General features: G+C 41.7%; 1 protein-coding gene across 1 annotated transcript in view; it reads right to left on the bottom strand.

Annotated features, from left to right (window-relative positions):
* CMIP (c-Maf inducing protein) overlaps window positions 1–12783 on the bottom strand; it is a 68545-nt gene that overhangs the window by 28118 nt on the left and 27644 nt on the right. The window contains exons 4-7 of the mRNA XM_010293928.1: window positions 7117–7278; window positions 5936–5977; window positions 3027–3089; window positions 1653–1733 (exon numbers count right to left, since the gene is read on the bottom strand). Of these exons, the coding sequence (XP_010292230.1) occupies window positions 1653–1733; window positions 3027–3089; window positions 5936–5977; window positions 7117–7278 (348 nt within the window). The remainder of the gene's footprint in view (window positions 1–1652; window positions 1734–3026; window positions 3090–5935; window positions 5978–7116; window positions 7279–12783) is intronic.

Genomic DNA, 12783 nt, shown 5'->3' with positions numbered 1-12783 from the left:
CTTTCCCCATTTTATAGGTGGGAAACTGTGGAACAACCCCTGCCGTGAACTTATCAAAGACCACAGAGCAAATTAGCAGCAAAGGTGGGATCAGGCAGCTAGGTCTCCTGCTCTAAGCACACTCAATTGCATGGGGCCTCCTAAGGTTATGAAGTTTACTGCCAACAACGCTGTCCCCCTAAAGGATAACTTTATTTACACACATTCTCTAAAAGACTATTCAGTACAGAAGTCCCTGGAGAGCAGTAAAGTGACCAAATCCACTCCAATTAATATATGACACTGTAAATTCTCTGACTACACACTGCGGTACAGACATGTTGATTTTCAATCTGCAAATGTTAAGTATGGTAAATATGCCCAATTCTCTGAAGCTAACCAAATACAAGCATTACACTATGCATTTAGATTTTATTTGAGACCCCTCAAGAGCTCTGGATGCTTTAAAAAAATCAGTCCGGAATCCAAGAATAACATTTACAGAATATTTCATTGAACACTGCAGAATATTCAAAAATGTTTACATGTCTGCAGAGTACAGGCACAGAGCCAGGAATATGACCGTTTTGCCATCTTGGGCTTTCTACCTAGTTCTGTAAACTCAAAGAGTTAAATAATAATAATACTCTTGTAAAAAGTAAGGAATGTGAACTGTTTTCAACTGGGTTTATGCTGTACACAGCAGGACAGCGGATGGTCTTTAAAAATTTTATCAGTGAAAAGAAGTTGATTGTGTAGTTATAGAGGTATGAGACCCATCCTTGAGGTCACAGACAAGTCAACTGTCTTAAATATTTTATTTTACTTATTTTTTGTTCTGCCACAGCACTGTGAAGTAAAATTTTTCTAATGTAAAAACCATGGCAGGAAACTTAATATGCCACAAAAGATGGAGTGCTGGTAAACACCCAGATCTCTCTTAGGAGAGGAATGTGGATCATGTAAGAATATCACCAGAGTTGGGGGGGTGGAATCTGGGGTGGTATATGGTGTGGAGAGAGCGAAAGTGGCAGGGCAGTCTCCCAGCATTTATTTCAATCACTAGCAAGGAATTTATCGGCAATGAGGAGAAAGCAGTCTGGGAGAGAACAATCATAAAATGACACGAGTACACGATTCCTGGAACGACAATGAAGACGAGTAGCAGAAAAGCATAAGGAAATTCACAAAATCTAGGTAAGAACTCATTGAACATGAGTCTAATGAAAAATGGAAATCCAGAGAGCTAAGGGCGTCTTAAAGGAAAAATGTTGAGAGCCTCAGCTCAAAATCAACATCGTCCCTATTCTGATTTTGCTGTTTAATTGATTTTAAACAATTACAACTACAAGGATGGCATGCGGGGAGTAAAGAAGGAGCCAAGAGCCAGGTGGGAGAGAGAGCTGGGGCTGCATACGCTGGCACTGCTGCCAAAAGAAACATTCCTCAAATCATGGCTTTGCTTAGATGCTTTTGAAAGTCCCACTGAATGCTTATTAGATCTACATTTCTAAAGCAACACACGATTACATGCAGCATTCAAAATCTGGGGGCTTGGATTTAGATATCACAGTGCTTTGTGCACTACAGGCAATAGAGCAACTGCTAATTATGAAAGGTATCACAGTAAAACTTCTCCAAACTGACCAAGTTCCTGTAACACGTGCACTCACCATGTTGTGTTTGAGAATCCTCTGTACTACTGGTGTGAACACTTCTATCACAACCATGGACCGCGGGCGCTCTCGGCAGTGCTGTAACGAGCAAGAAGTCATTTTGTGAGCTGCAGAAATTATGAAGATGGGTCTCCTCTGGCTTCACACCCCGTGCATGGATTACCCCAAGATTAACAAAACCCAAGGGTTAAATTAATCTTTCCTGGGATTAGGGTACTCGTAACACTGCTCTCTCCTACGTATTTGCTGGCATCTAATAGAATCACGGAATCATTAAGGTTGGAAAAGGCCTTTAAGAACATCAAGTCCAACCATCAACCCAACACCACCATGCCCACTAAACCATGTCCTGAAGTGCCACGTCTACATGTTTTTTGAACATCTCCAGTGATGGTGACTCCACCGCCTCCCTGGGCAGCCTGTTCCAATGCCTGACCACTCTCGGTGATGTACCTTTTCAGACACATTAGCCTTCTCATTAGCCTTGTCCATTTCGGTTCTGAGTATCTCTGAGAAGGAAAAGTGCATAACCTATTTCCCTTCCTGCAACTATACACAGCCCATCCCACACATTTAAAGATAATTAGGTGCCCACCTCTGATGGAGACAAAAGGCCAAAAAAACCCCAGGAATAAAAGTGCCTTGAGTCTTAGGCTACATATGACCCTAAGACTGGCTTATAAAAATGCAACAACAGTCAGAGGAGTTTTTGAAACTTGACTTAATTTCTGTAGGAAGAAGCAGCTGATGAATAACTCTGGATCAGAATTATAAGCAGCATCCAGAACATTTGACAAATGTATACCCAGTCATCAGTAAGCAAATTTAAGCAGACTTGAAACTGAAACACAAACAGGCCTAGAGGAAAAGTAGTATTTTCAAATCCAGAACCTCTGCAATCCAAAGTACTCGGAAGTGTATGGAAAAGATGCAAAATGCAGCACAAGCATGGATTTACCAGGAAAGAGGATAGGTCCTTATCATCTTCCCACTGCCATTACCCAATAACATAATACCATTAGGGCTGAGTTGTGCATCACATTACCAACTCATTTGAACACAGTGACTCCAATGATTTTTGCATTAGCTAAATAGAACATGCAGTAGGACATCTCTTGTACCAAGACTAGGGTGTGGGAGTCTGAAGATTTTAACTCTCACAGAGTATCAGGACTACGCACTCTGATGTACTAAAGATATGGACCTATTTAGGATAATGGTGCCATTAACTATTCCAGTATCATTGGTTGTTGACCAAAAACTGAAATCTATTTGGGCATGAGGTAAGGAGTTAAAGAAAAAAACAACCCCCTCAAAGAACTACACCCATATACAATTACGAGATTTCAGAAAGCAAAGCTGTTCTGATACCTTGCAGAAGAATTCACAGAGGTCAGGAGGAGGATGGTTGTTTTCCAGCAAAGGTGCAATTGCCTTTAAAAAGAGAGAGAGAAAAATTTAATTAGAGGACTGCAACTGCAGAAAGCCTTTTGCAGGGAAATACTTTTCTTGGGGAAAAAAGTTCACTCCTTAAAAAGGACAAAAGCATCAACAGAGAAATTAGAGGTGGACTGTGTGTTTATTTTACACGTAAGCTCAAGCACACCTCTGCTATGAATCCTCTGGAAAATTTTGCTTTTAACCACATCAGTGTAAATACATAAAACACAGCAAAGGAGTACAATTTTTAGAATGGTTTAAATGAAAACAGGAGCAGACCAATTGTTTTAAGACATAAAACAGCAAGGATGAATCTGGCTCACTGTTTCACTTATAACATCTCCCCAAAATAAAAAAACTGGAAAACACCACAGACAAACACACACACATCCTTTATAAAAGAGTTCAAGCTCTTTTTGTGAGAAAGAACTCACTAAAAGTAACATAGCACTGTTCTTACCATGGAGGACCCTATTCATCAAAATGAAGCATCTAACTTTGTGAAAGTTGAGATCAACCATTCCTTCTTTGTTGCTACGCAAACCAATGTGGTTATGCTCGGTAAATACATTAGAGGTCATACCTGCCACCAAGAGTGTAATGAACTTATGTTGTTGTTACTTCCTTTGTAAATTAGAAAATGGTACTAGAACAATGTATTCTCTCTATGTGATGGTGCCTTCCGGCTTTTCCAGTCTTGAGCTAAAGGGATTCCCAGTACCCATTTAAAAGTAAGACTCTAAACACAGCAGCTAGGACATTTTGTATTAAGCAGCTGAACACCAGATATTTTATCTGCATGGCATCTGGAGTTTTACTAAGGCAGCCTGCTTTGGTTTTTGCTCTCCCTCTCATCTCCTTAAGGATTTCAGCCCTGGTGAGTCTGCTTGCAATGACTGTTTTTCACAATAGCCACTTTTACACACAAACAGGTCACGATTAATGTGAATTTTAGCAATGAAGCCCAAGCACATATGCAGAGATCTGTTTTGGTTACACAAAACATTTGTGAGGTTCCTGTTCATTATCATGTGCCATCCTTCTGCAGCGGTTCACTCTTCCTCTGGTGGTGGTCCAGCACCAGTGGACTGATGGAGAACACAACACTATTCAGTGAGCCTAGAATATCCTCACTACCCATCCAACATCTGAGCTAAAGATCTTCCTTGAATCCATCTTTTGGAGTGTTTGCTATAGGACCTGCCAAACCACAGGAGCCATGTATTACAAAATCACCAAGTGTTTATACCTGTCTGGTAACTGTCAGGATCACTGCATCAGAGATGTAACTGGCTGATTGTCAGCCTAAGAAAAATGAGCTTTATTGTTTCAGCCCAGTCCTTACTGAATGTAGGGAATAACCACAACAGACACTATCAAGCGGGTCACAGCTCCGCCTGTATGATCAATGTGGAATAGTGACAGCATGAAAAGAGTCTGTATTTTCCTTATGTGCGCTGTGGTTAAAAGCAGAAACTTGCTGTCTCACGTTGCCCAGTTACGGCAACATGTTCTTCCCCTCCTTTACTGGGAAGGGATCAGTTGAATATTGATCTGTTCCAACACCATCTAGAGAAGGAAAGCTGGTTCCATCTGCATGGCAAACCACCGTGTACTTTTAAGACACTACATAAATACCCAGTATTAGCAATAGCACAGGTTAGCTGTGTAACAGCAGTGAGCTCTGAATGCCCAGAAACTGCCATCTCCTTAATGGTTCAGGGACAACATACAGATGGGCAGGACTTGAACTGAAGAAGCCATCACCCAGAACCGATGAATCACGTAGGCTGAAAGGACCTTTGGAGGCCACCTGGTCAAGCTTCCCTGCTCAAAGCATGGCCACCTTACATGTTTTATTAAAAAATCCTTCCCCCAAACAACCGGTTGTAACTGAGGCCAGAATGATCCTTGGCACTAGAGTAAAATAAAAGCTATAGCAGATCTCAAACAAAAGTAAATGCTGCTTCAGAAACTTATCTCAGTGACTAATTCCAGCTAAAATGGTATCTGAAGCAGCAGTTAAACACAATTCACACCCACTGGCAGCTACATGCCACCTTGTCATTTTGCAGAAAAGTCACAGCGAGGTGATACAATCAGGTGGTGGTGAGGTTCTAGATTAGATTACTGGGCAAATCTCCTGGAAATTGCCAGTGACTGAAATGAAATTACAGTGATGGGGAACCAAGTTTTACCTCTCTGATAAATTGTTGAGATTTTGTATTTTGTTGCACAAGGAAGAGAGCTGCCATTTGAGTCATTTATTTCTATGTCTAAATAAATACAAGCTACAGAAAAGAAAAAAGTCGAAGAGGATATTTTTATAAATCAAGTAAGCAGGGGGTTAAACTGCAGTGACACATACTCATATCCACACTTACAAAAACAAGCACTTGCTCACATATCATCAACAATGGAGACATTCTGTATATGGTAGCATTAGCTCCTCAGGAAACTACTAAGCCTAAGGGTTTTATAGGGCACATCTGGAAATGATGTTTTTTGACTATTTAAAGTACATATATAGATAGGAACATTGCACTGTGTATTCTAGTAAGGAGGCCATTTTGGGAGATGATTAACCCTCAACATGCTGTGCTCTTTCATATAAGCTGATGAGAAAACTTTATTGTTACTGATCTATGAATCAAGAAAAGACAAATGACAAAAACACCCCAAAACAGTAGAACAAACGTGTTTGATCCTGCCTAAGTTCACCAGCACTCGTGGAAATACTTTCATATTTGCCCCACTTCACTGGGGTAGAGGCAAGCGTTAACAGAAGTGTTAACAAACAATACAAATTTGTCCTCAGATTTTGAAAGATAGATACTCACCACAATAATGCTCTCGTGGTCTTGAGTGGTTAAGTTGTTGTTCTGAAAGAGTTGAATAGAAGAAATGAATGAGCAAAGAGTACTCTGAGTTGGCACATCAGCATATACATACCACCAGACCCAAACAGAAAGGCTCAAGACTGCAATTACTTATTTTCAGAATAAAACTACTCAAATCAAAATCATTCTCTTAAAGAAGGTGGTATGACATCTTCCATGAGGGCTTGTGCAAGCTTCCATTTCTCCTTCCGCACCTTCAGATTCAAGCCACCCTAGCCATGAAAGCTAAGCATACAAACACCAGGATGCCATAGAAGGTCTCAATCAGTTAGAAAATTAAAGCTAGTGATACAGTTCTTATTTTCTTAAGACAGGCTGTATGTTTCTAAGAAAATCAATAAAAGGATTGTTGTGGTGGTGTATACCATTTGTTCATAGCAAACGAACTGCTGCAGTTTCCTGAAATCCCTTCTTCAAACATGGAACCAGTAAAAGCCAACAAATTTACTGGAAGCCACCTATGCAAAAAGAGTTTGGCTTTCTCAGCAGCATGATCCGTTCAGAGGTTACAAAGTTGTGAGTTGCTACAATCTTTGCCTACTGCAAGAAAAAAGCTAGGAACTTTTTTGCTTATCACAAATGCGTGTACATCAGAACTAAGACATGAAAAACCCACTTGGCATTATGTTTCCTGTCCATGAAAAGTTAATTATTTGAAAGGGGTGCTATAAAAGGAGGATAGATACCTCTGAAGAATGAAAATATCTTTGACAGAACTGGTAACAATAAAATGGCTGCACAATGACTTTATTGGTATATACTTATTGCTACAAGAATTATCAGTCATGCAAACAAAGCCAATGGAACAGAAGGGGAGTTTTACCACTGACTTGAAATAAAACATGAATCAGACCCATAATACATTTACCATAAATAATCAACAACAAAAAAAGCCTGAAGAGAAATGTGTTTTGTTTTGTTTTTAGAATTCTACCTAACGGGTCAAATTCTCTTTCTCCCCAGCAAGCACAAATTCCACTCAAGTCAGCAGAAGTCACAAGCAGACTCAAAGGCAGAATTTTGACAGCACAAGTTAAAATAAAAGCCACCTACAAACTTTCAATTGTTTGTCTCTCATCTAATTCTGATAGTGTCTTGCAGGAACACTACTGAGGTCATACCTCTGAGAGCAGTTTTGAGACGATCTCCAGTGGTGCTTGGTGAATTGAGTCATCCTGAAGCGGAGATGTGAGTGCCATGTCCACCAGCGTCCTGATCTCCTTCAACACCACCTCCCAGCGGCTGGGGTTACTGAGCACCTTCTTGTACTTGTAAATCTTTTTCTGCAAGAAAAATGACAGTGTCACACTGACCCCACCATAAACCCATTGAAAAAAAAGACTGGATATGTGCTTCCTGCATGCAACTGTCAAGTGGGCTGCTTTGTATTTCGAGTTTTGCCTTTTCTGTTTGGTGAAAAGCTGTACTCAAAACATTTAAACAGAAAAGAAAACGTCGTATGTCTAAACCAATTTCTTCTGTGGAAGCAATGAAAAACTGTGACTCCCTTTTTCCATTTTAAAATAAGTTTTTAAACTCCAGAGGATCTTTCTTTCCATCATCTCCTCTTGCAAACACCTTATTCCTCAGGCTAGTAACAGACACCTGTTATTGCACTGATTCCAAAGCTGTAGGTCCTTTTAAAGGGAGTTAGTCATTAAGAAAAGGAGAGAGAGGCCATCAAAACATCATTCTACATATACTTTGTTCTACATTGCTAACTACTGAGTTCACATTCAGAATGAATTAAAATCAAATTCATCAAGTGAAAAATTCCAGCAGACCCACAGGCTCTTTCTTCAGTCTTGAAGGATCCTGAAAAGCCATGTTGTCACCCTCCAATTGTAACAGAAAGTAACTTGTAAAGTCTCCAAGTCTTCCATGCAACAGCATTTCCACTCTCAGGAAAAGCATCCCTCACTGCCTAACCCCATCTGCCCCAGCCTCTGCATGCCCTCCCGCTCCTCTCTGTCTGCGAATCTGGTCCTCCGGTCAAAGGGGTGTCAAGAAGTCAGGATAGATCCTCAACTACATTAAATGGCACAGGCTGGGCACTTCTCTGTTTACATGAAAACATCAGTGTTTTGCACTCAAAATGGATCTTAATGTTCCTCGGCAGCATTTCCAAGGAAAGCAGAAAAACAGCCCATTCCGCGCAGCTTGCAGGTGCACATTTTGGGCTATACATTGTCAGGTATAAAGGCAGAGGACATGGCAAAGGGTTGGTCTGCTTTGTTTTGGAGCTCTGCCGCTACACATTTCCCTCTCCGCTCGCACAGGGCGGCCCCTGCGGGAACCACCTGAACAGGCTTGTTCTCTGCTCGTCAGCCGCTTCCTTCCCACCGTGGCAGCAGATCCAATGCTCAACAGAAAACACAGTCACCTCTGAACCCTATCCGAAACACGCGTGAGGAGAACAATACAAAAAAAATACAGATTTCAGATGCCTTGGGTTTGTCAATGTTGTTAGAGGGGGGAGAAGGTGGTGGCACTGGGCTGACATGTAAAGGCTGATAAAGCAATCCAATTATCTTTTTAATTAAATTCATGCAAGAACAAAAGCACGCTGGCAGCAGTTCACACTTTCAGTGCATTTTAAGCCACCGAAAAGCTAAAGGAGCATAAAAACACACGCTGCGGACACTATCAAATGTGTTTGGGATTTCAGAACCGAGAAAAAGTCTTTCTACTCCTAAGCTCCTTGGGACAGAGAGGGTCCATTAGTGTTTTTAAGCTACCAGCACTACTTCTACCATCATCACACATTTCTTGGACTATTTAGGAAACTTGAATCGTAGAGTTTAATTTCTCTTATTCGTGTAATGCCTTTTTTTAGGGTCTTTTTGTTAGACCCACTCCAGCACTAAAAAAAATCTAAGCTTCAAAGCCAACTAGCCAGCTTTTAAATTGAAGCAACTCCTTTCTGACTAACTGAGGATACTAAACAAAGCTAGCTCAACAGACACATTTTCCATGCCGAAATTTATTCGTTGATCCTGTACTATGAAGAAATCAAATCCAAAGCAGAATTCAAAACTGGATAAAAAGCGGGACTGAGGGCAACACGAGAGCTAGACCACTGGGTTATTGTATCCCTGCCTGCTCTGGGCTGCCCCTTACTTGGGCGAGTTACAACGTTATTTCGGAGAGCAGCTCCTTCAACCTACGGGACGGCTGCTGAAGGAAACCCTCTTGTCCAGCAGGACGCTGCTCGGACAACCCCACCACAAACATCTTTCTTCTGCTGTCAGACCCGCTCTTGCTTGGGGGGAAGGAGGAGCAAGGGAGGTTTCCTTTCCCTTTTAGAGAAGTCCATTAAAAATTAAAATTCTGATGATGCTGACGTACGTAACAGAAAAGACAGCAGGAGCTGTACTCCCTGCTACGCAAGGGAGACCTACAAAAGCTGCTGCTCAGACCAGGCAGTGAATCAAGGGAGCATCAGGGGACATCGAGGGACCTTTGCAGACACGCTGAGCCTGCCGCAAGCAGAAACTCCAAACTTATCAGCCTCTGCTTCACGTTTTCAGCACAAAGTGTTGCGCCACAGCAATATACTGAGCTGTAATCTGCAAGCAACATTACAGAAGTCTTGAATGATGGTGGGAAAGCAGCAGAAAATAAATAAATAAATAGAAGAGCCATCCCCAAGAGGGCTGAACTCTGCTATCCTGAACCTTTGCCCATGGTTACGCTGCTGTTTTTCTCAGCAGAATGCTTTTCACTGTTGAGCGCCTTGCTGAAAGCCTCAATTAAAGCTTGAAACCTATCAGTCGGTTGCAGAAGCAATTTGCTGTGTATCAGCAAGCACTTAGCCAACATCAAGCCATCTGCTCTACTCTACCTGCACTGACTCTGGAGCAAGGAGAAACAGTCACGAGCTTAAAAGCAAAGCTGCCTGGTAAAGACCCATATCAGAGAACAGGCATGTCAACACGTGTGTGCAAGGAGTTTGTTACCCCTGGATGTCGGTGTAAAAGATGCCTTCAGTTGCTGAAAATACTCACATAACATCCATCAGTAATAGCACGTACGAGAAAAATACTGGGGTGAGAATCCAGTTTCACTGGGATTTCACTAAAAGCAGCAGCTCCTGCAACAATTTTATGTGAGTGAAAATAACATATGCCAACTTGGAATTTGACCTTCCTAGTTACTGACCAGCCAGAACCACATGGCTAGTGTCATTCCAAAATCTTGCTATGCTGACTTTAAAAGCAAAACCACTGAATTTAATAAGTACCCAGAAGCAGCAGCATGAGGAATAAGTGACACTGACAGGGCATCCTTCATTCTCAAATCACTCTAATTAATTAAGTCTTGCAGAAACCCAAAGACCTAAGTCTCAATCCTCTTTTAGAGGAGGAGGAATTGAAGTCCACATGTGAAAAATTACTTTTCCAGTGCTATTAAGCAAGCAAATGTGATAAAAATCTGTAAGCAGTGGGTTTTGCCGTCAGTGCTCAAAAGCTCCTGAACACTGCTGTGAACAGAAGGTTCAGGAGAGTCTAGGAAACTTTCAGCTTTTTTTAAGTAACATCTTCATATGTTCTCCTATCCCATAATGGCCTCATCCTGTGGCCCTTGCTCATACACTACTTCCTTGGACAATAATGATAATACTGATGCAGTTGATAGCTAAGAAAAATGGACTGTAATGCACAAAATCGGAAGGCATGGAACAACTGCCTTTTTTAGCCCTAGCAAGACCTTTCGTGCTAGGAACATCTTAAAGCAGCCAGCGCACCTGATCCAAAAAGGGCAAAATGAAGTTAGCCTCCTTGATGACCGAATTTCATCCCTGATTTGCTACTGGTGGCCAGGAAACGTTCTGTACTCTTGGGAACTCGTCTTCCCATCAGCAAATACTACCTTCATTACATTAAAAAAATTAATTGCCAACTCTAATCCAGAGCAGCCTGTTAAATTCTAGCTCTCCACTCTTCAGCCCTTTATCACGCAAGAGCATGCAACTAATCACTTCTTTACTGGAGAAGCTAGAGCTACTGCAGGAACGTACACTGACTTTGAGGGTTGTGTGTGCCAGCAATTGTTTATTTCTTGCTGAGCAACGAGGGCAGTTCCAGCAAAAGGGAAAAGGTCAACCTCCCGCACAGAGGTCCTCCCCAACTCATTGCGGGGATGGCTGAGCCAAGCTAGTGTTACAGTTTAATGTTGACGGCGCTTATGTAAAATGGGAGTGCCTCTTGCTAGATGCAAATGTACAGAGTTAAAAAATAAAAAAACGGAGAGCAGACACCAGAACAGTTTTCTCCACTGCAGCAGAACATTTTGTTAAAATGCTGCATAACAAGAAACAGGAAGAATTATTTGCAATGTTCAACACACATGCTTGGCTTGTCCTACAAGGCCCAGGAGCTGTACCATGTATTCTTGAGCACCACCTGCTGGCATTTTGTCTATTAACTCATTACCTTCATGAAAACAAAAGATGGTATGGCATCCTCAGAACTGCTTTTAATACAAGCAGGCACCACTTACTCCATGGTATTCTGAAAAATATGTCAGAGCAATCTGTTGCTAACAGAAGTTTCCCTGATAGCCAGAGATGGTCTTAAATCCCAGGTGGATCCACTGGAAAGCCTTCTGAACAAAGTTCCTACTTGCAACATTTACCAATATGAAGAAAAAAAAGGAACTTACCTGAAAAGACTAAGTCTATAAAACATTCCGTTCCAGGCAAAAGGCTGGGGCTGGGACAAGATTATAGAAACTTTTCCAAATCAGGGACTTCAGACTGTTCATGCTACAGTAATCAAACTCTTCATGACCTTCTGAAAGTTTTGCACAGAAAGACTAATGTGCTGCTCTCTAAAATAGCGGCAGAACAGCAGCAGCAAACTTTTGTACTCTACTATGTTTTCAGGTCAAGGCATTTTCTGCATTTTTCATTTTACCCAGTGCTAAATACTGAAATGTATCAACTTCTCTGCTTCGGTTGCTTCGCTAAATGCAATCGCCTTGGTCGAAGTTCACTTGCCCACAAGCTCCTTGCCACAGGCCAAAGAACCGGAGAAAAATTTTATAAGCTAGACACTTCCTGATTCTCACTCAGTTAAGGTCTAAGTAATGCTTCATTTTTTTGCCAATTCCTACAAAAATGACCCTGATGAAATCACCATTATTTATTGCACTGAGATTGGTGCCCATGAAGCTATGCCCTGAATAAATCTATCAAGTGACAGTCTCTGCCCTGAGCAGCTCATGTTCTTGATGATTAAAGGCAAGAAGGAGAAACAGAGCAAGAAAACTGAGGTGATTTCCTTGAGGTCATAAGGGCAAGTCAGGACCAGAGCAGAACTGAGGTCTTCTGATTCTCAGGCCTCCAGGCTCATTGCTAGATCATGGCACCCCGAAGTAAAAGCACCACCGACATGCACTGGGGCTGTAGCAAGCAAGTTGAATGTTGATACCCTGTTGCTGTGCTTCCCCATCACATCATCTTCTTTTTCAGTCTACATTCATTCACCTATTTTTTCCCCACCAGTGTCTACCACCTTGCTCCAGATGTCAACTACTCCAGGCAAGAAGCCCCAAACACTCAGATCAGCGCTGTTTCAAAGCTGACAGAGTTCAATGGGTTCAGCAAGTGGTGACAAGGGTTCAGCTGTTACTAATGCATAAGCTGGAACAACCACACAGATACTTCCCACAGGCGCAGAGTTTGTCCTTTGCTCAGATACCACTGGGACAGTGGCACTGCAAAGTAAAAGAATGCTGAAATAAGCAGAATTTTAAAAGGACGAAATCTGGACAAAATACATTTG

This window comes from Phaethon lepturus, unplaced genomic scaffold, assembly GCF_000687285.1.
Source record: "Phaethon lepturus isolate BGI_N335 unplaced genomic scaffold, ASM68728v1 scaffold10339, whole genome shotgun sequence".
Taxonomy (NCBI): Eukaryota; Metazoa; Chordata; class Aves; order Phaethontiformes; family Phaethontidae; genus Phaethon; species Phaethon lepturus.
This window is presented reverse-complemented; position numbering and strand designations above follow the sequence as displayed.